The 20,408-nt window shown below is 37.9% G+C and overlaps 1 protein-coding gene across 2 annotated transcripts in view; it reads left to right on the top strand.

The window, feature by feature from the left end:
* The window catches only part of PIEZO2 (piezo type mechanosensitive ion channel component 2), a 471,611-nt gene that overhangs the window by 405,248 nt on the left and 45,955 nt on the right, over window positions 1-20,408 (top strand). Inside the window, exons 32-37 of one of the 2 annotated variants that reach the window (XM_047697822.1) lie at window positions 1,465-1,586; window positions 2,653-2,724; window positions 7,276-7,382; window positions 8,672-8,770; window positions 12,891-13,005; window positions 18,106-18,165. In XM_047697822.1, the coding sequence (XP_047553778.1) occupies window positions 1,465-1,586; window positions 2,653-2,724; window positions 7,276-7,382; window positions 8,672-8,770; window positions 12,891-13,005; window positions 18,106-18,165 (575 nt within the window). The remainder of the gene's footprint in view (window positions 1-1,464; window positions 1,587-2,652; window positions 2,725-7,275; window positions 7,383-8,671; window positions 8,771-12,890; window positions 13,006-18,105; window positions 18,166-20,408) is intronic. The other variant, XM_047697821.1, reaches the window with a different exon arrangement.

Here is a 20,408-nt window from a genome sequence, read left to right as displayed (position 1 = left end):
GGAAGAAACTGATGATGCATGACATTAAGTGACTTTAAATCCACAACAACCTAGAAGCAGTCCTAGAAATACAGCCCCTGTCTCTGTGGATTCAGTTCAAGACCTTTTTTTCTACTGTCATGTTCTGGATAAATCAAGTAATGGACTGACTTAACAGGAGATTTGAGAATTTCTTTTTGAAATTAAAAAGCCCTTGAAACAAATTTTCTTAGAGTGAAATTTCTAGCAGCAAATGTAACTTGTAAGGATTGGTAGCACTTCATTTAGGGGCTGGGTTTAGGAACGGATGACCACAGAATTCCATACCTACACACGTTCTCCAGAAAAGCAGAAACTCTGTCCTCCATCACCACCCCCCTACACTTGGGGAAAATTCCCCAGGTTTGCTGAGACCCCGTCATTCCATTCTGACCTCATTTCCCAGCTATTCCCCCCACTTCCCACTCAGAAATGTTTTCTAGCATAAATTACACCATCCCATAGCATGGTTATTTCCAGAATCAAAGATATGAGGTATATAAACTATTATATAAGCAGTTATGGTATAACTGTTGCCATTGTTGCTTCTAGTTATCCACATCAGGCTTAGACAAGCAACAAATGTGGACCCACATGTAGAATGAGTTCCTATTTACCCTTTAGGAGGACCTGTTTACTCTCATTTACTTCACTGAGTTTTTCCATTTAAGAATACATCCTCTTAGGTGATAGAAAGTCAGGATGTAAAAGAATGAAGGTAATAATCATTGCAAAAGAGAAGCTAAAAGTGTTGTTTAAGCCACAGGAAGCAGAAATGGCACTTAGCTTAAAAACCTGAGCAGAATTTTAAGAAGCTAAATTAAGAAATGGAACACCGCAAGAGGATGGGTCCGGTCAACATTGTAGTTTCTGAAGAGTCGGACTTCCTAAATAAGCAGACAAAATAAAAGGTGCTGACTCAGTAATCAAAGACACACTAAACCATTTTTCCAGAACTGATCAGAGATTAGATTTGAAATAGAGAAGAGTCATGCGGTCTCAGAGAATATTTATGAATATCCGCGGAGCAACTTGCTTTTTACAAAACAGTTCTCACCCTTTCACCCCTTTTCATTGGATCTTCACAACTGCATGAGCTAGACAGTTCCTAATTTTTTAAAATTGCAAATCCTGGGAGAATAAAGGATATACATTTCATCCTATACTGTGTTCAAAATGGCTATGGTACGACGCATAAGTGGACATCAAGTATTGCATATCAAACCTTTGCATAATTGTGATCATCTTAGTGAGATGAGCATCTACACAGAGCCCAGTAATATGGTTGTGTCTGTGTACACACATACAGACATCCCCAAGCAGATATGTGTTGCTGATTAAAAAAAAAAAACTCATAAGTCCCATCCATACAAGTTTAAACACAAATCAATCATGTGATTACCCTGGGCGTGTTCTTGGCATTGCTGCGGCTGTTCTGTTTTCCAGGATGGATCGCATCAAAGCCAGGCAACAGAAATACAAAAAGGGTAAGGAGAGGATGCTGAGCTTGACCCAGGAATCGGGGGAAGGCCAAGACATCCAAAAACTCTCTGAAGAGGATGACGAAAGTATGTCAAGACATTTCCCTCTTGTTCAAGTAGCTTAACGTTGAATGATAGCATGAGTATGGGGAGGGCGTTACATAACATTATTCTTATTCTGCCAGAATTATCAAATTTTTTTTGAACTTAGCAAGTTTTATCTTCCGATTGTGAATGGGATACATGTATTTGTTTCATTAAGGACATATTTAATGACTCCATGATTTTACGAGTAACTCCTCTTCAGCAAAACCACTTTAATCAACCCGTCACCTAGTGTTTGTTTCGCTGAGATGAGTTTTTTGAAGAAAATGAGCATGGATTTGCTTAATTTATTCCTTTAGGGAAGGTATTTCAGAGACAGACTACTGTTATTGTCTTTAATTTCTATAAATTCTAAACAAATATTGAGTATGTATGCATATTTTATGTGGCATCTGAATAATGGTAGATAAGATATCCTTTAATTATTGTCTGTTCCAATGAAACTGAAAATGAAATATATATTTATTATATCGGATTATAGATTTGTTATATCGTTAAGTTTGAAAGGTCTTCTTATAAATGTTTGCATGCTTTTCTGTTTGAAGGGAATGGAGAAATAGTGCATGGTATTTTCCAGTGCATAACATCTATTAATCCCCAATAAATTTATATTTTTCCAACCATGCTTTAAAATAATCACAAGGATATTTCTGATTATTGAAATATAGGCATTTTTACAAATTATTTGCCACTAAATTGTCTTATAAAATTTAAGTGATGCTTTTTTTCTGTTAATTCAATGGGGAATTCAGTGTGAGATGCCTTTTTGAGAGATAATCCTTTCTTTTTTATGTTTCTTTATATGCCCTGCAGTACTAAAAAGAAAGTGAAAATGTGGCATAATGTTCATAGAACACTTAGTACTTGCCTTGTGAAATCAACTTGCTCATATGTATAAACATTTCAGACTCAATATGGTTCCTTTCCCTGACCTCTGATGTACTTTTATGACTTGTCTAGATTTTGACAATTGAGTTGTTAAAGCGTGGTTTTCAAAATTTGTTTTCTCACTTCCTAAGAATTAATATTTGGACATATTTTATTTTAGGAGAAGCAGACAAACAGAAAGCCAAGGGCAAAAAAAAGCAGTGGTGGCGGCCTTGGGTTGATCATGCTTCCAGTAGGTTTTCTCGATCCTCTTACGATTTCATCGATTCTAACCCTTATATCCTTGACCAGAATTCAGGCGTCCCCATGACCTGTGTGTTCCATGCATGGTTTGATCCTTGTGACTTGATAGGGGGTCAGAGTGTAGGAAAATTGTGATGTGAATGGGTCTCTGGGCCCCAGAAATGGAATCTTCCGAGAAACCCACTGAGGTTACCATGCTGGCTGAAGAAAGCCCAGCATATGGCTGACACACTCTCGAGCACCATTTGTGGGCTCAGAAAGGGAAGATGAACTGCTACCATTTTATCTGATTCTGAGGTCTAGAGTTCTGCTGATGTGTATTTATTTTATGGCTGAAAACCCTTATTAAAAATGATTTTTGGCTCCTCCTGGGAGAATAATCATTAAATTCAAAGAGTCTATGACCCTCTTTGTAAGGCACTGGGCTTGGATACCAATGAGTCTGTCCTCCCCTCACCCCCCAGAGCTTTGATTTTATTTGCATGTACTTTTTTTAGCAATTTATCGAATATAAAGATCAGGATGACTTAAAATGCATTCACTTTCTCACTCTGCCTCTTCCCCAGTTTCAAAAGGCTCTCAAATTACACTCCCAATCCAAAACCCAGCATGTGGCATGGCAGCAGCCTCCAGCAAACAGCCATGACCAATTAAGAGCAAAGGCAGACAACAGGTTTTGAAAAGCAGAGCGTCACAGTCACAGAGAATTACTGTGTTTCCCTCCGGATCATAAAAGGAATGAGGAATTATGGAACTCAGTGGCTGTATTTGTTCTGCTTAACGTACAAAATCTCACTCACTGTTGGTCAGTGGATGGTCTTAGAATAGAATGATCCATTTTGATCTCACCTTCCTTATATTCGTTAGACTACAGAATAATTATTAATTATTTTGCACATTACTTATAATATTTTCAGGCTTTTATGCCTAGCTGATGTGACCCAACAGGGATTATCACCAAGGCCCACAACATCGCATGATGGTGGGAGAGACTCTACTAGCAGGATCTTCAGAATCACAAGAAAGTCAAATTGATTGGAATCTTTTGCCATGCCTAATTTCTTGGCATATCACTGAGATATGGCATTGGCTTCCCTCACCCCAAAATTAATATTTTTTAATCAGCAAGCCAATTTCGGAAAGTATTGTACAAAATTTGCTCAGTATACCTGGATGTCATTAAGTTTAATCCCAAATATTGAATTTCTAGCCTTATGGCAGGAAAAAAAAAATCCATGAGTTTTAAAGAGTTTTTTTCATTTGCTGCCACGTCAAAAGACAAAGATTCAGGTGGAAATTCTGTGTTACTCTTCAATGTATTGTTCATTGGCCATGTTCGTCCTACTACCAGTCACAAGCAGTACACTATAAGCCTATTTCTATCAAGTCACAAGTAAACTGTGCCTATCTTTCTGTTTTTAAAGGGCCCTTTGCTAGTTTAGACAGACCTATCCATTTCATAATTGTCTCATACTGAAAGTTTTCTCTTTCACCTGGGGTAAATTCCCATTGCAATCATAGATGTCTTTCCTTTTCTTGATCTAAACATTGCATTTTGGAAGGAATTGGATATGGTCTTTGATAATCATCTTCCAAGTTGGTAATAATTTAAAGAACTTCTCGTGAAGGTTATTGACTTTAGTTTTCTGATTCATTTCACCCTCATTATAGCAAGTTCTTAAAGACCGGTATTAAATTAAACGTGCCTTGTTACAACACCTCTTGATGCAATAATGCAAGAATGTGTGCAATTCATAGTTTGGAATCAGATTCTGACGTGGTGTTAAAATTTTCCAACAAACTGTGTTTCCTTTTACAAGCTTGTGAGGAAAGGAAAGGAATGAGTATGTGGATTATTTTTTTTAGACCACGATGAGTTCCAAAATTTATCTTTAGAACCAGAAGCACTTTATTAAAAGCCCTTATTTTGATCTCTGGAGCCACTGGGCTTTTACATAGATATTTCATGCAGGTGTGGAATATGAGAATGCGTGTACTTGGAACACCCTCATGTGAGTCTGTCTGTGATACAATAATGTCGCTATGTTGTTCATATTACCGGCAAGCAGTCAAGATCTCAACCTAGTCTGTAGGTGGCAAACCGTCCACTTCCATTCCTATGTGCATACATACGATCGCATTATTGCTGTTCAATGATACCTTCCATTCGAGGATAGTGTGTCTCTGTGCCAATTCAGTACTGCCTAAAACAATGACATGCCTCACTCTGTTGTTAAATATCTGAAATCGAGGTCCAGCTTTCTGGGGATACAAGAGGTAGGATTTTAAAAGTCATTTCCACACTCAGTGCAGCAGCAATAACATCTGTATCCAGGATATGTTCATGGACACAGGCTGCAGGCAGGAGCTGACTCTGAACTAATCGATATAGATGCAAGATTTTCTCTACTTCTTATTAGCAGCTAGCGCTGAAGAAAATATTTTCTGTGGTTTTCCTACTTTTATTTCAGTAACATTCTATAAAAGAATAGGAGACTTTCCGTAAACACTTGCTGCCTTTTTTAAAGTGTGAATTCTACTTCTCGCATACAAATTTGTAGTTTTTTTTTCTTTCTTTTTTTTTTTTTAAAGATTTTATTTATTTATTTGTCAGAGAGAGAGAGGGAGAGAGAGCGAGCACAGGCAGACAGAATGGCAGGCAGAGGCAGAGGGAGAAGCAGGCTCCCTGATGAGCAAGGAGCCCGACGTGGGACTCGATCCCAGGACGCTGGGATCATGACCTGAGCTGAAGGCAGCTGCTCAACCAACTGAGCCACCCAGGCGTCCCTGTAGTTTTTTTAAAGGATCAAATCAGTGTTGGGACTGCTTGAGATGAACACTTTTTTGGGTTCCCCTGTGTCCACATGAGTAAAAGTCATAGAAGGTATGATTGAATACAATTTAAGCTATTGTTGATTTTAGAGCCTATAATGAGGGTAAAATGCTCAATCTTGTGATACTCTGTTTTTACCAAATGACCATGTGACATAGAATCCAAGTAACTTTCCTGCAAATGTCTGAGCTTACATGAAGGCATTACTTTAATGGTCTTCCCCACTGTCAAATGTGATGCTGTAACTTTGGTTTGTTCTTGCTTATTCTTACCTTATGTTGTACTGCATTTATTCCCTTGGGCCTGGACCCAGTATTTTGGGCCTGGTTCTTTCTTCAAAATACAAGTAACAGATTACAGTGCTTCTGTTCAAGGATATAAGGCCCAATTCATTCACTCTGCATCTTCACGGATGGAGGCTTCAGATACATCTGAAATCATGGGCAAAATTATTTACCTTTTGACCATGTTTAGTGATATTCAAGCAACTAATTTTAAACAAGCCAAGGTTTTCCATTACCTTACAACATATGAATCCAAAAGAAAACCAAAAACATCATGTGATGTCATCCAAAAGACACCTCATCATTCGAAAACTTGAATATAACTTGAAAATAATTCATATTTTTTCCTGCGATGATGGTACAGCTCTTGTAGCATCAGAAATGTCTATGCTGGGTCTCTTTTCCCTGATCAACTTAAAATAATGCTCAAACTAATAAAAGATTGGATTCTCAAATTTCTTTAAGTCTCTGGACATTTCCACTTTCTCTGCTCCTAAGTTTTAACACTGCAATATGTTCTTGCAGGGAAAATATCAGGCAAGACAAGGGCAATCCGTACTGTTGGTGCTTTGAGTCTTATGGTCAGTACGGTTCTCCTCACACTTCAGTAGGTAACCGGACCTCCTGGTTGACCAGAAGCCTTACAGTGCTAAACCGTACGGACCCTTCTCTGCCCTGCCTCAGTCTGTCCCATGCTATGTGTAGAAACAGCCAGAGTGTGGTAGTGGTGTTTTTGCGGTTATATTCTTTTTTTCATGTTACCTGCCCATTTCCTCCTCATGGCAGTGTGTTTGTTGTTGTTGTTTGTTTGTTTGTTTAACTCTTCCAAATGTCTTGCCATATGTGTCATGTCCCTGTGTCACGTGTGGAGGAGCCAGGTCTGCACAGTAGAAAGTGAAGTGGAAGTTGGTGATGCTGATTCTTGGTCCTGAACCATCCTGACTGGCATTTCTACCACACACTCAACCCCTTCAGGCAACACCAAATCTTCCACTTCACTTTGGCCTCGTCTAAAGGACCCAAATTGCCAAATCATCTGAACTGTGAAACTCTTTTAACAGTTTTCTAGCCATTATTTTGGCCATCTTGGTAACAAAACGGGTTGCTGCAGAGTTGATCTGACGCATCTGTGTAAAATTGACACTGAAGAAGGAAGAAACTATCAGATGAACCCAGTAGTGGCCGGTTTTCTTACACAGTATAGATGAGGCCTCACGCTCTGTAGACCCAACCACGCCAACACCAAGTAGTGTTAGCCCAGAATGAGTTCTCTTCATCTCTTGTCTTTTCCTTTATACCAACATCTCTTGCTGTGGTCTTTTGTGGACAGTTTGTATATTTTGGGGGGGGGGGCATTTCATGAATAAGCCCTTTTGACCTCATATCTCTTCCAAGAAATAAGTAAATATTTTGTTTTGCTTAGTGGTCAGGAGTGGAGATTATTACTTATTTGAAACGGATAGTGAAGAGGAGGAAGAGGAAGAATTAAAAAAGGAAGATGAAGAACCTCCGAGGAGGTCAGCTTTCCAGGTAATTATGGGGTTGGGAAAACCAGCTCCTCTGCTAGTTGAAGAGCTTTTCTTTCTGGCAGATCTTGATTGCAGGCCTAGACTTCTGCCACTGTGTTCATGTGTGTCACAGCTTCCAGATGTTTTTGATTTCCACCTGAAATTGTTTATTCCTCATTAAACTCTAATGCTGCTTGCTGTCAACGTCAGTATAATTACTGCAAAGAACACTGTTCCCACCAGGTCTTCATTCACTTGCATCAAAAAAATCTTCTGATGCTATTAAAAAAAAAATAAAGCTTCCTGGGTGAACTTTATTTTTCTGTTACAAGTATGAGGTGAAGAAGACTTGTCTGTCATCACTTTGAACCACTTGAATGGACTTATATTTTGATATGTGAACTAGCTGATCATAAAAATGAAGCACTTGCTTTCTTTGGAAACAAATGGTCACTTAAATGGTACTTCAAATCTTGAGAATCCATTTCATTTGTGTTGCCAAAGGTTTGAGAATTGATTGAAATCCTGGAAATAGCTAGCACAGTTCTGATTTTTTTTTTTTTTTTCAGCTTAATCGCCTTTCTTTTTCAGAAACTGCCAGATCATTCTTAGTTACATAGCTTAACAGCCCAGTATGGTGTATCCAGGGAATGTCTAATCAATGTTTGTTAAAGATGAGGACTGGTCAGTAGAGCTACATGCAGGGTAAAAGTTTGATATATATTTCTTTTATGAAGGAGTCATGTGTTAGGACTGTTATTTCTCAGTTATTATACTGCGAGACATATAGGGTGATATCCATCAAGCCTCATGATGTGTCCATGAAAAGGTCATGGCTCTTTTGCTGGCCAGGTCTTCTCAAACTGGAGGGTTACATCTGCTACTGTATTCCCAATGAAATTAAAGAACTAAATTATTTGTGGAGACACCCTGCTCTGATGCTTTCTCACTGGCCCATCGCTACCTGAATTTATGTCTTGAAGACGGTGTCTGTGTGCATGTGTGCGGCTGGCTTGTCAAATACTAATGACTCATTTATTTTTACTCTAACGATTTTTCTTATAACCATCACTCCTCATTCAGCAAAGGGGAGAACATGGTCACGCTCGCCATGTTTACAGATTACATGCAACGACTCTTTTCCTTATTCCTAACCTCTGAGAAGAGCACATTTGATTCTAGCTTCAGGGATGGGCATGTTTTAACCTAGTTGATGTAATTGTAGAGACGAACTCATACTGACATCATGTATTAAGTTATTAGTCATTGGTGTTTTTCTACTAATCACTCTTGCTTTGTCCTTCTTTGTAGAGAGCTATTGGGAAGTTTGCGTCGGCCATTTTAGCCTTGCCAAAGTCTGTCATTAAACTTCCCAAAACTATTCTTCAGTATTTAATCAGAGCTGCAAAGGTATTTGACGTTTCACTGACGTGTGGTGTGTGACCCTCTGCTCTGTAGAACTTTAGACAAGCAGATTCCCTGTTGCCCTACATCTGCATTTTCCCTGTTCTATAGATCATACAATGGAGGAAGTATGAGAACTTACAATTGTAGGAAAACCTTTCCAAGTAGAGTTTTGAGAAGCCCCATTTCCTATTATTTGATTCTCGTTCTTCAGCTGATACCAGAGCCTGTCGAAACATAGAACGAGAAAATGCAGATACACTTCTACTTTGTCCTTCTTGTAGTTTTGCCTAAGTCACATCTCATTTTTAAAAAGGTCACATCTAGTTGCATGCATCAGTCGTGATGGGTAAAATGTGTGATTATTATTCTCAGAAAGCTGGTAAAACTACGAACGAGCCTAATAAATGACCCATTTTGCTCCATCTCCTTGTTGGCTTCTTTTTCAAGGCTCCATTTTGCCTAAATTGGGTATCGTCTTCCATTTACTCTTCTGACTTTAGTTCAACCCCTCCCAAGGCTGGGCTGTCGCATCAGGTCTGTGTGGCTTCTCACTCCCACGTCACCCCAGAGAGTGCAGAATAAAATGTGAGAATGCTGTTGGTCAATTTAGCCAACGCACAGCAGAAATTATCCAGCTACCCATGCTCTAGTCACTCCTTACCGAAAATCATAAAGTGAACTCCTATTCATGTACTTTATAGAAAGCTGGTTCTGTGGACGTAATCTGGGGTAGGCATTTAAACTCTTAGGTCTTTATGCTCACATGTTAAACAGATGTTTGGACATTGAGGGAGACCAGCACTTTTCCCATTTCACCTGGGATCTTATTTAAATGCAGGTGATGTAAAGAAAGCAGGTCCTGCCTATGGCATTTACAATTCTGTGTTTCTCTTGAGCGCCCAGATGTAGCTGCTGGTCCATCTTGGGTGGGGCCGGGGATTCTAAACTTCCAGGTTCCTCCCATTTTTAAAATGCTGGGATTCTGATTGTTAGTTTAATATTCAATGTGTTCACTGCCTTGGGATTCTTTTTCTTTTCACTTTTATGACTACCATGCAAGTCTCTCCATTCATATTTAAGAATTTACATGAACAATTGTAACAAAATTATCCCCCATCTTACTTTAAAAATAAAAACAAACGAGCACCTGCATACATCAGTTAAGCCTCTGACTCTTGACTTTGGCTCAGGCTCAGGTCATGATCTCAGGGTTGTGAGATCAAGCCCCAAATCGGACTCCACACTGGACATGGAGCTTGCTTAAGATTCTCTCTGCCCCTTTCCCTCTACCCCTCTGCCCCCCACCAACTCCCTTTCTAAAAAAAAAAAAAGGAAAGAATATATACACAAGAATATATACACATATATATACATATATACAAGAATATATACACATATGTGTATATATACACATATATACACACATATATACACGTATGTGTATATACTTCTTTGGTATTATATATATACATGTATATATATGTGTGTGTGTATATATATATATATGTATATATATAAATATATATATATAATTTAAAAAACAAACAAACAAGAAAACTTCTTACAGACAACATAAAATCCTGGGTCACACATGAATTAAAGAACAGTTTATTAAATTTTAGCAATTTCAGTGAAAAATCTCCATCCACTTCAATAAAGTTCTATCCTTTTAAAAAAATTAAATGCTTTTTGCATAGTACATTTTCAGTAAAGTGAACCTCATTTCCCCCTAAAATATATGATAAAACTTAAGATAAAATCACATGACCAGACTTAAGATAAAACTTAAGATGAAGTTAATAAATAAATAAATAAATAAAATTTAACATTAGTTATCTTATCTTAAGAATATAGACTAATAGTGGCAATTTGAAGAAACCAAAGGTCATTTATGGACATTTTCATGTATTTTCTTTCACTTGGTTAGTGGTGTGTACACCCATGGACTTGGATGGTGGTTATAGTTACAATGTGAGAACTGAGAAGTTCCAGTAAAAAAAAACTGCTATTTCTTGACTCAGAAGTGGGATCTTTCCTCCTACTTTGTTACCATCATTTCCTGAAACAGTCAGACTGAGCTTCTGTCAAATATTCCTGGCACTCTACAGAGTAAAATAGTTTACCTACAAATAGGACTCCTCATAAGATTTTCTCCCCCCTCTCATTTCCCCTTGTTTGAATTATGTAAATTCTCATCTCAGTGAGAAAGCACTGATGGGCTTAATCATTTAGGGATCATAGGTAGAACCAGGAATTTCCTTTTAATAATGGCACTCACCCTTCTTCAAGAGTTCTACAATTCTGTCCTAAATGCCCCTTCTCTCTCTCCTTCTCACTCTCCCTCTCCATTTTTCTCCAGAACAAAAGCACTCCTCCAACTTATACACTTAATACATTCACAGATCCTGAGTTACTTTTTAATTTTCCATTTGGGGGATTCTGGCATTATCTAAAAGCAATATTTTCATAACTCTCTAAAGGACTTGTCATCAGATCTTGCTCTTAAACCTGAAAATTTCTTGTGTTTAGCAGTTCAGATTTTTATAAAAGAATCAATATTTTTCTGAAGCAAGTTTGCTTATTCATGTATTAAACCTCAAAGTTATTTTTTTTTTTGGTAGGTGGCAGGTTTAATAAGCAAGGTAATTTACACACTTGGCAAAGATATTCTTGATGGAGTTCCTGGTTAGCATGCTTAGTACACATCTACCATAAATTCCTTCATTTGGTCCTTCTTCCAGAGTCAGTTCATTTTCTCTTTTCTCAAAAAACATTTTGGCATAAAATAGGAATATTTTTTGCCTTCCAGGCTTATTTTTCAGAAATAATACAGATGTTCCATCATGTTAATTGCCCATATTCAGATTTCTACAGTGAGAAAAAAGAAATATTCTTCCTTAGTCACTATGACCTTTACATTTCTGTACATTGAAAAGTTGGATCCCCTTGTATTTTTACTGACATCATCATGCCAGTGGTTTGCCTACACTGTGTTTTCCAAAGATTTCAGAAATCTGAAAATAATATAGAATACAGTGAAGTGTCAGGATTTACAAAGTGACCCCACAAAACATTCCTTTAACTTTACCATCGTAATAGAAAACCCAGCTTCCCTGAGTCCCAGGTGTGTTTGGGTGCATGAGGAGCATGTCTGCTTGGCTTCGTGATTACATATGGCTGACTTTGTGTATCAAGGCTTTCTTTTAGTTCCTTCTGCATGACTTGGGAGACTGTTGGTGGGAGGGCTGTTGAAAGTTGCTCTATGGTGGTTATTGGTTTTGTTATATTAATGTAACCATTTTCAGGTCTTGAATAAAAATGACAAAAGGCAACCAAAAGCACCACAGTTTTCCTTCCATAACATTCTGGAATAACTCTTTAACCTTGCTATCACATTATTTTTTCCTCTCCAAATACTAATCAATCTACAAAACCCTTTCCTAAGTTGTTGGTCATAGCTGTTTTTCGCAAGGGAGAGTATCAAATGTGCAAAGCTATTTTCCCAAAGTAAATGAGCAAAAGAAGTTTTGTTTTTGATTTAAAGTTTATTTGCAAGGGGAGAAAACTACTCCGGTGACACTTAGCAAGGTGCCCAGCTTATTCCTGTCATGTGTAATACAAAGAATCAGTAACTCTCACAAGTGGTGGTGGTACATGGGGACTTGGGAGGAATGGTGGTCACCCAAAGTATCTCAGGATTGTGAAACTAGAAGAAATATCTTCCTCCAATGTCTGTTTTGATATTTCATTTCATGATAATAGAAAGAACTCAGGTCAACTCAGGATACTGAGGGAAATGGGAGAAGATTTATTTTGTGCTGGGAGAAAAAGAAATGTATATATATATATATGTATATATATATATATATGACCAAAGCAGGAATATATATATATATATATATATATATATACACACACACACACACACACACACACACACACACACACATACATATATGACTAAGGAACATATAAATATGTATGACCAAGAAATATATGTGTGGGTATATATATCTACATATAGATATATATATGACCAAAGTCTGGAAGCTTGGTGTTGGTCCCTTTTCTTTTCATTCAAATTATGAAAAAGCCAGAAAATAATCGAACTTTCCCCCTTCAGTTTGTTTATCAAGCCTGGATCACTGACCCTAAAACCGCACTCCGACAGAGACTCAAAGAGAAAAAAAGGTCTGCAAGAGAAGAACAGAAAAGAAGGAGAAAAGGATCTGGGGAGGGTAAGTGTTGTGTGAATGCAGGGTCCAGCCAGCATTCTCTGTTTCTGTGGCCTTGGGCTACAGCAGGACAGAAGCTTTGGAGGAACATCATTCTCATATTCTAAGGAGTGCATACAGTTCTGCTTGCCCATCATTGCTCATGTCAGACCTTTGGAATAAGTAAAAACATGAATTTAAGTGAATATACATTTTATAAAATGAGAAGAGGGAGAGAGCAAAATAAATCCAAAGAAAGTAGAAGGAAAAAATTAATTTTTTAAGCAGATGTTGAGTCACAGAAAAGAAATAACAGGACAAGATCTATCATTAAGTGAAAAGCAGTTCTTAGAAAAAAACTAGTAAGATGGATAAACTTTTGGAAATTGTATTAAGAAGAAAAGGAAAAACACACTATCAGTATCAGGAGCCAAAAAAGGAACATAACTACCAATGCCATCTTCAAAATTACATGTGAAAACATAAAATGGGAACACTTTTCTGAAGATAGGAAAAATTCCAAGCTACAACTATACACCAAAACCAAAGTGAAAGTGAAAGTGGGGCACTCAGAAAAGAATATTTTCATTATATATATATATATCAGACTAAAGATGAGTATTCTGGATATACTAAGAACTCCTAAAGAGCAGTAAAAGAAAAGCTCAACCCAATAGATGAATAGATTTGAAAAATAATTCACAGATCAGGAAACAGAAGTAGACAAAAGGAGCCCAGCTTCACTCCTAATGTAAAAAACAAAACCAACAGTTTGACATCCTGTTTTCCTTGTTTGTGTGTGTGTTTTACCTATCAGATTGGCAAAAACCCAAATATTTGTTAATATCACTGTTTGGAGCTAGTGATATATATATAAACTAGAAAATAAGTGTTTGTATGAGTTACAACCCATACAACACGATAAATGGTGTAGTAGAGTAGTGTATCCACTTTGGAGAGCAATGTTTGGATATGTATAAAAATGTTGGGGGCTCCTGGGTGGCTCAGTCGGTTAAACGTTTCCCTTATGCTCAGGTCCTGATCCCAGGGTCCTGGGTTCAAGCCCCATGTTGGGCTCCCTGCTCAGTGGGGAGTCTGCTTCTCCCTCTCCCTCTGCCAGCTGCTCCCCCTGCTTGTGCTCTCTCACTCTCTCTCTCTGACAAATAAATAAAAATCTTTAAAAATCTAAAAAAATAATAATTTTTAAAAAAATGTTAAATGTACAGTTAAATATTCCAATGTTAAATGATCAGTCCCACTTCTAGAGGTGTGGCTTAACTTGAAACAATATTTGCATATGTGCACAAGACCTGTATCTACAAATATTTATCAAATATTATTTAATAACAAAAACTTAGAATCCCATTCAGTAGTTAAAATAATTAGATGGATTACAGTTGATCCTAGAACAATGTGGGGATTTGGGCACTGACCTGCACACAATCAAAACTCTTGTATAACTTTTGCCTCCCCAAAAACTTAACTACTAATAGGCTACTATTGACCAGAAGCCTTACTGATAACATAGTCAATTGATACATATTTTGTATGTTATATGCATTATATACTATATTCGAACAATAAGCCTCGAAAAATAACCCTCATATAAGTGAACCTGCAGCGTTCAGACCTGTGTTGTTCAAGGATCAACAGTACTTTGAATTTGACATATTGTTAAATAAAAAGTATTATGTTGCAAATGGCATGCACATTATAAAACCATTTGGGAAACAACGGGAGCCAACAAAGTTCCTCAAGACAGTGTTTTGCATTTTTAATGGACGCATATAATGTGTATAAATGCAAGAGAAAGATTGGGAAGAATACTTAGCAATTAATAACAGTGGTTACTTCTGGGGGAGGAGTAGGAGAGGAGTCTCTTCTGTGGACAGACTGAGATTAAGTGGTATGATTTTAGGGAACTTTAGGCTTATGTGTTATATTTTGATCCTTTACAAAGGAAATAGACACAGATTTTTGTGAAATTAAAATGTCTTCAAAAGTCAGGAAGCTCATGGAATTCTCATAATTACTCATGGAATTCTAACTACAAACTCTTTCTCCTCTTTGACTATTCTGCTCCCAGCTGTCTCCTGGTAGTTTTAATTTTATTTTACTTTATTGGTTCAAAAGACAAAATGAAGACACAGCCAATGAGTCAAGAGTCTTTGACTCAAGTCAAAGAGTCAATAGGTAGATTTGATAATCTGCTGTGGAAACCCATCCCCTCAAGGGCCAAGTCCTCACTGTGTGTGGTGCTCATGTCCACTTCTTACTGGTCTGTGATGTAGGTGTGTGCAGGCACCAATTCCTTTGTTATTTTCGAAAATGAGTTTATGCTCTACAGATCCCTCTGGTATGTTCATTAGCAGTGGGACACGAACATTTCTCCAATTAAGTATTTATAAAACTATATCAGCCTTTTTTAATGGCTGCAGAATCGTCTACAATATGGATATGCATAATTTATTCAACTATCCCATCACTAATGGACATTAAGTTTGCTTCCAAATTTTTGCCATAATGAATAATGCTATCATAGATAGCATTGCACAAAAATGCACATAGTCATACATACATATATGTGTGTGTATTTAAATGCATAGCAAAAAGCCAGGAAGAGCACAGACTTTCCACAGAATAGATCAAAAGTGGGACTTCTGACTAAAGGGATGTGACATTTTTTACTTTAATATATATTTTCCCAGGAGGTTTTAGAAATATACAGTCCTACATGTAAGGTACAGGAGCGTCCATTTCCCTGTAGTCTTATCCTACAGAATGTTATTCTTTTTTATCATTTGTCTTTCATAGGGATGACAAATGGCTTTTATTTTCATTTGAATTTTCCTAACTAATGAAACAGCATTTTTTATTTCCTATTTTCAGGTTTGTACTTCCAAATCTGAGATTTAAACATTTTTTATCATTTTCCATAATATCATCCTATTGGGTTGTTTGTCCTTATTGATTTAGGAAACATCTATATATTAAGGATATTAACCTTTTCTCATGTGTTACAAGTATTTTTTACACATCCAGTACTTATCTTTTTATTTAATTTTTGGTATATGTTATCTAAACAATTTTTAATTTTTTCTGATATCAAAGAGGTCTCAATTTCTTTTTGCAATTTCAGGGTTTCCATGTTGTTTAAGAAAGTCTTTCCCCCAGATATTATTTTCTCTTATTTCCTCCCAATTTTATTTACATTTTGCATTTTTATTGTTCTGTGAAATAGAGACCTACTTTGTTTACTTTTACATAGGCTATTATGTTATCCCTGTTTATTAAATTATTCTCCTTTTTTCTAGTGAATTTAAATGCTACTTTGGTCGATATTCAGCTCCCATTTATTCTTTGGTCTGTTTCTGGGCTCTGGACTCTGATCCATTATCCTACTGTCTAGCTCTGGGCCAGTGTCATCTATTTTTAAGTCCAGTGGGTATTGAGTTAGTTTTAATATTTAGTGTTGCAAATTCCCCCTCACTATCCCCTTTTCTCCACCCCCCCACCCAACTTGTATTTGCTATCCTCAGCCATGCATTCTCACAAAATTATCTGCTGAGCTCTAAAAATGTGTTTTTAGTCATCTTGCAAATATCTCATTACTCTGTTTCATGAAGATGATTCCATGTGCAGATGTTTACCTCAGATCAAAGACAGCAATAATTAAAAGGTACTGGGATGAAAATAGATGTTTATTCATTCCTTTAATATTTATTTAGCCACTTCTTCTTTGGTGGAAGGGCTCGTCCTTTCCAGATTACTTCCAGAGAGATGAAGCAAGTGGATTCCAGCCTTCCGAAACGCCAGGTGCTGCTCGAAGTACTTTGTAGGCTGTAACTCATTTGATCCTTATAACAGTCCAGGACATTTTATTCTTCCTGCATTACAGATGAGGAAATGAAGTACCAGAGAGGGAAAGAACTGGCCTGAGGTCACAGAGCCATCTAGATGGGTCTGGAATTAATGCAGGCATCCTGACTCCAAACCTTTCTATCTTGACAAATGGGGAACACAAGTATAGGGGGAAAAATCCCTAATGATATAGAAACTGCAGAGTTCCATTTATAAAATAAGCATAGATAAAATAGTGTGGGACCAGAGGGAGAAAGGAGGACTTATAGCCAAGAGTATAAAGAAATAAAGTACTTCATGAAAAAGTATTTTAGTAGAGCCTGACATTCTGGCAGAAGAAAGAAAGGTTGTGTATGAAAATTAAAGAGCAGGTCAGCTTAGTTGGTAAAGACAAGATGCGATGGAAAACAGAATGGTGGAAAGTAAATTTGGAAAGGTTCATTGAAGTCAGTTCATGAATGGTCTTAGTACTACCAGATAAATACACAGGGCCCAGTGATAGTTGGAGTTTTTAGAAAAACAACAAATAATTTTTTAGTCCAAGTAGAATGTGGACATATTGTATGGGACTTAAACTAAGAAAAAAATTATTGTTTTTTGTAAATTCAAATTTAACTGGGTGTCCCATATTTCCATTTGCTAGATCTGACATCTTTAGCCTGGAATAAGAGGCTAAAAAATAAAATGGGGTCCCATAATACCATTCTATGGAGTGACACACTAAAATATGTAACATTACCTCTAGATATTCAAAATTAAAATGTCATGGTATGTATCAGGAGTCAACATACTCTTTCTGTAATGGGCCAGATAGTCAGTGTTTGAGTTTTGCAGGCCATAAGTCTCTGCCAGGATGGGGGGTGGAAGTAGCCACAGACAACACGTAAACAAATGGGTGTAGCTCTGTTCATTAAAATTGAATTTCGTATCATTTTCACATGCCAGAATATTGCTGTTTTTTAAGATTTTTTTTCAACTATCAAAAATATAAAAACTGGTTCTGAACTCAGAGGCCATTTAACAATAGGAAGCTGGCAGGATTTAGCCAGTACACCATAGTTCACTCATTCCCAGTTAAAAGTGATTCTTACTCTGGAGTAAGCAGAATCTGAGAGCTATGAGTTCTTACAACTTTTCCCTGAGAACTCTTACATTAGGCAGAATATTCTAGATTTAATTACAGAATTCCTTTTAGCCCAGAAGAGTAGTTTTGACATTTAATCTAAAAGGACCTAACTCATGTTTATTGAACACACTTGGCAGGTCCTGTGGAGTGGGAAGACCGAGAGCAGGAACCAGTCAAAAAGAAATCTGATGGACCAGGTAACCAAACAAAGACAAATGTGAGCTGGGGGAAATTTGAAAATGTTGCTTTCCCAGAAGATATGTCATGGAAGGCTGCCTAAAAATAATTCATCAAATACTGTTTCCGGACTTTGACTAAATAATCAAGTGTCCCTTGAAATCTCATCTCTAGTGACATTTCAAAGTGGACTCCTTAGAGTAGATCTGACACTTAACACTGTTGGATTAAATGTTGGATTAGAGTCCATTTGTCAATTATCTTCCCCAAATATTTGTGAAAGGGGATTTTGGGGAGTAAATTGTAAATGTCCCATGGAAGCCACCAAAATAAAAGCACAAAACATATTCCCAATTAATTTTAAAGGACATAGAAAGAAGGATTTAAATGAGTGGTAAGTACAGTGGGGGAAATCAGAGTTTCTCTAGAAGCGTAGGTCAAAGTCCTCACTTGACAAAGGGAACGTCTATCCCCAGTGAGCTTGCTCAGGACTCTGTAGTTACTAAGTGACAGAGTAAGGACCGAATCCCTGTCTTCTAACCCCTTCCTCAGTCATGGTGTCATTTGGGCTTCACATAGATGTGACTGGGAGGAAGAGTTTTCCATGAAGGAAAAAAAAAGGGGGGCAAAAAAAAGGCTTTCAAATGAAATGAACTTAAATGTCTCTGTAATTCCATAAAAAATGCCATTACCTCAATGTCATAGGGTTAGAACTCCTGTGTGCGTTACTTATAGCAGGCCAAGATTTTCAGGCACTCTTGCTATGGACACAGATACTTCCAAGGATGCCATCTGCTGGCCCAAAATGAGACTTCCCCAAGGCTGTCTAACCGTCTTTGGCCCTGTTCTTAAACCTGAACCCCCACTTCCAGAATATTGGACTCACGCATATGTGGAGCCAGAAGTTCGATTCTTGCTGCGAAACTACCTACAGTAATAGTAGCTAACACTTTAGCTCACACGTCTCTACCAGGCACTTTCCCAAGAGCTTTACGCATCCTCACTGGTTCCCTCAAAAACCCTCTCCCTCATTTAACAGATAAGAAACTGAAGCAGAGAAAGATGAGGTAACTTTTCCAAGTCTACACAACCACTAAGGGGTAGAATTGGGATTTGAACCCAAGTATGTGCCCTTCCCCACTGTGGGCCTTATTGCCTCTCTGGCTAAGAAATAAATAAAAATTAAAATGGCCACATCTCATGTTAGTTTGTGATCACGTGAGTTAAGAAAGTATGTGTTTTCCGTGTCCCCATCACCGCAAGTTTAGTCTTACCATTAGGACCATGCTCGGCAAAACCGTGACATAATCACATGTCTCCTCACCACCGCAGGTGATCATTGTGACAAAGTAAATAAATAAATTGTCCAAAATGGGAGATGCTGCTAAATTTTATTAATAGGTGTGACCCCCGCTCCAAGTCCTTCAGCCTCCAGGGCTCAGATTTTCTTTTTATGTCTACACGACGCAGCTGGAGATTCCATCGAAAGCATTGTGGGAAATTCACACCTGGCTCAGATTAAACCCAAAATGGGTTGGGGGAGGGGCAAGACCCATAGAGGGCCCCTGGCCACCTCTGGCTCAGAATGGCTCTTCTGTGGAATCTGCACGACCTCTCTCCATTCAGCTTCATGTAGCAGCTGGTCCCTTCCTGAGCTTTGCTCAGCTGAAGATACCTCATTGCCTTACTTCCTAAAGTACGCTTCATGGAAGACTGTTAGGTGTGACGGCATTTTATAGAGGCTTTGAGGGATAGCAGGGTGGTGGGGTGGCAGTGATGGCAGAGACAGGCAACAACGTCAGAGGGAAAGTCAGTGATCACTATTCCTGCCTCAGTGGGTTTCTCCCCAGCTAGTGCCTCTGGGGCCCGGCTCATTAGATCATTCCCACTTTCTTCCCCAGGTACCAGCTGGCAGCTCCAAGATTCCTGTTCCTTCAGTAGGTAGAACTGTTCAACTCTTCTTTGTCTCTACCTTGCCCACCTGGACTCTGTCCTGAGGCCACACTGTCCATAGATTAAAGTTCCCTTCGATGTTTCTCCTTTTGAAAAGAGCAAACCTTTCCCTGAGAGAAATTCTGCCTTCCTCCTAGACAACCCAGTTCACAAATAACTTCTTTTTTCCCCTATTACAAAATTAAATTCAGAGTCAGCCTGGCATCTTTTGGTTGGAGGAAAGGGTGAGGGATACCAGTTGTTTTTCTTAGTGGTGCTGCTGGTGGTGTTTAAGGGTTTTGTTGATAAACACTAAGGCAGTTTTTAATTC

The sequence above is a fragment of the Lutra lutra genome, chromosome 12 (assembly GCF_902655055.1).
Source record: "Lutra lutra chromosome 12, mLutLut1.2, whole genome shotgun sequence".
Lineage (NCBI taxonomy): Eukaryota > Metazoa > Chordata > Mammalia > Carnivora > Mustelidae > Lutra > Lutra lutra.
This window is presented reverse-complemented; position numbering and strand designations above follow the sequence as displayed.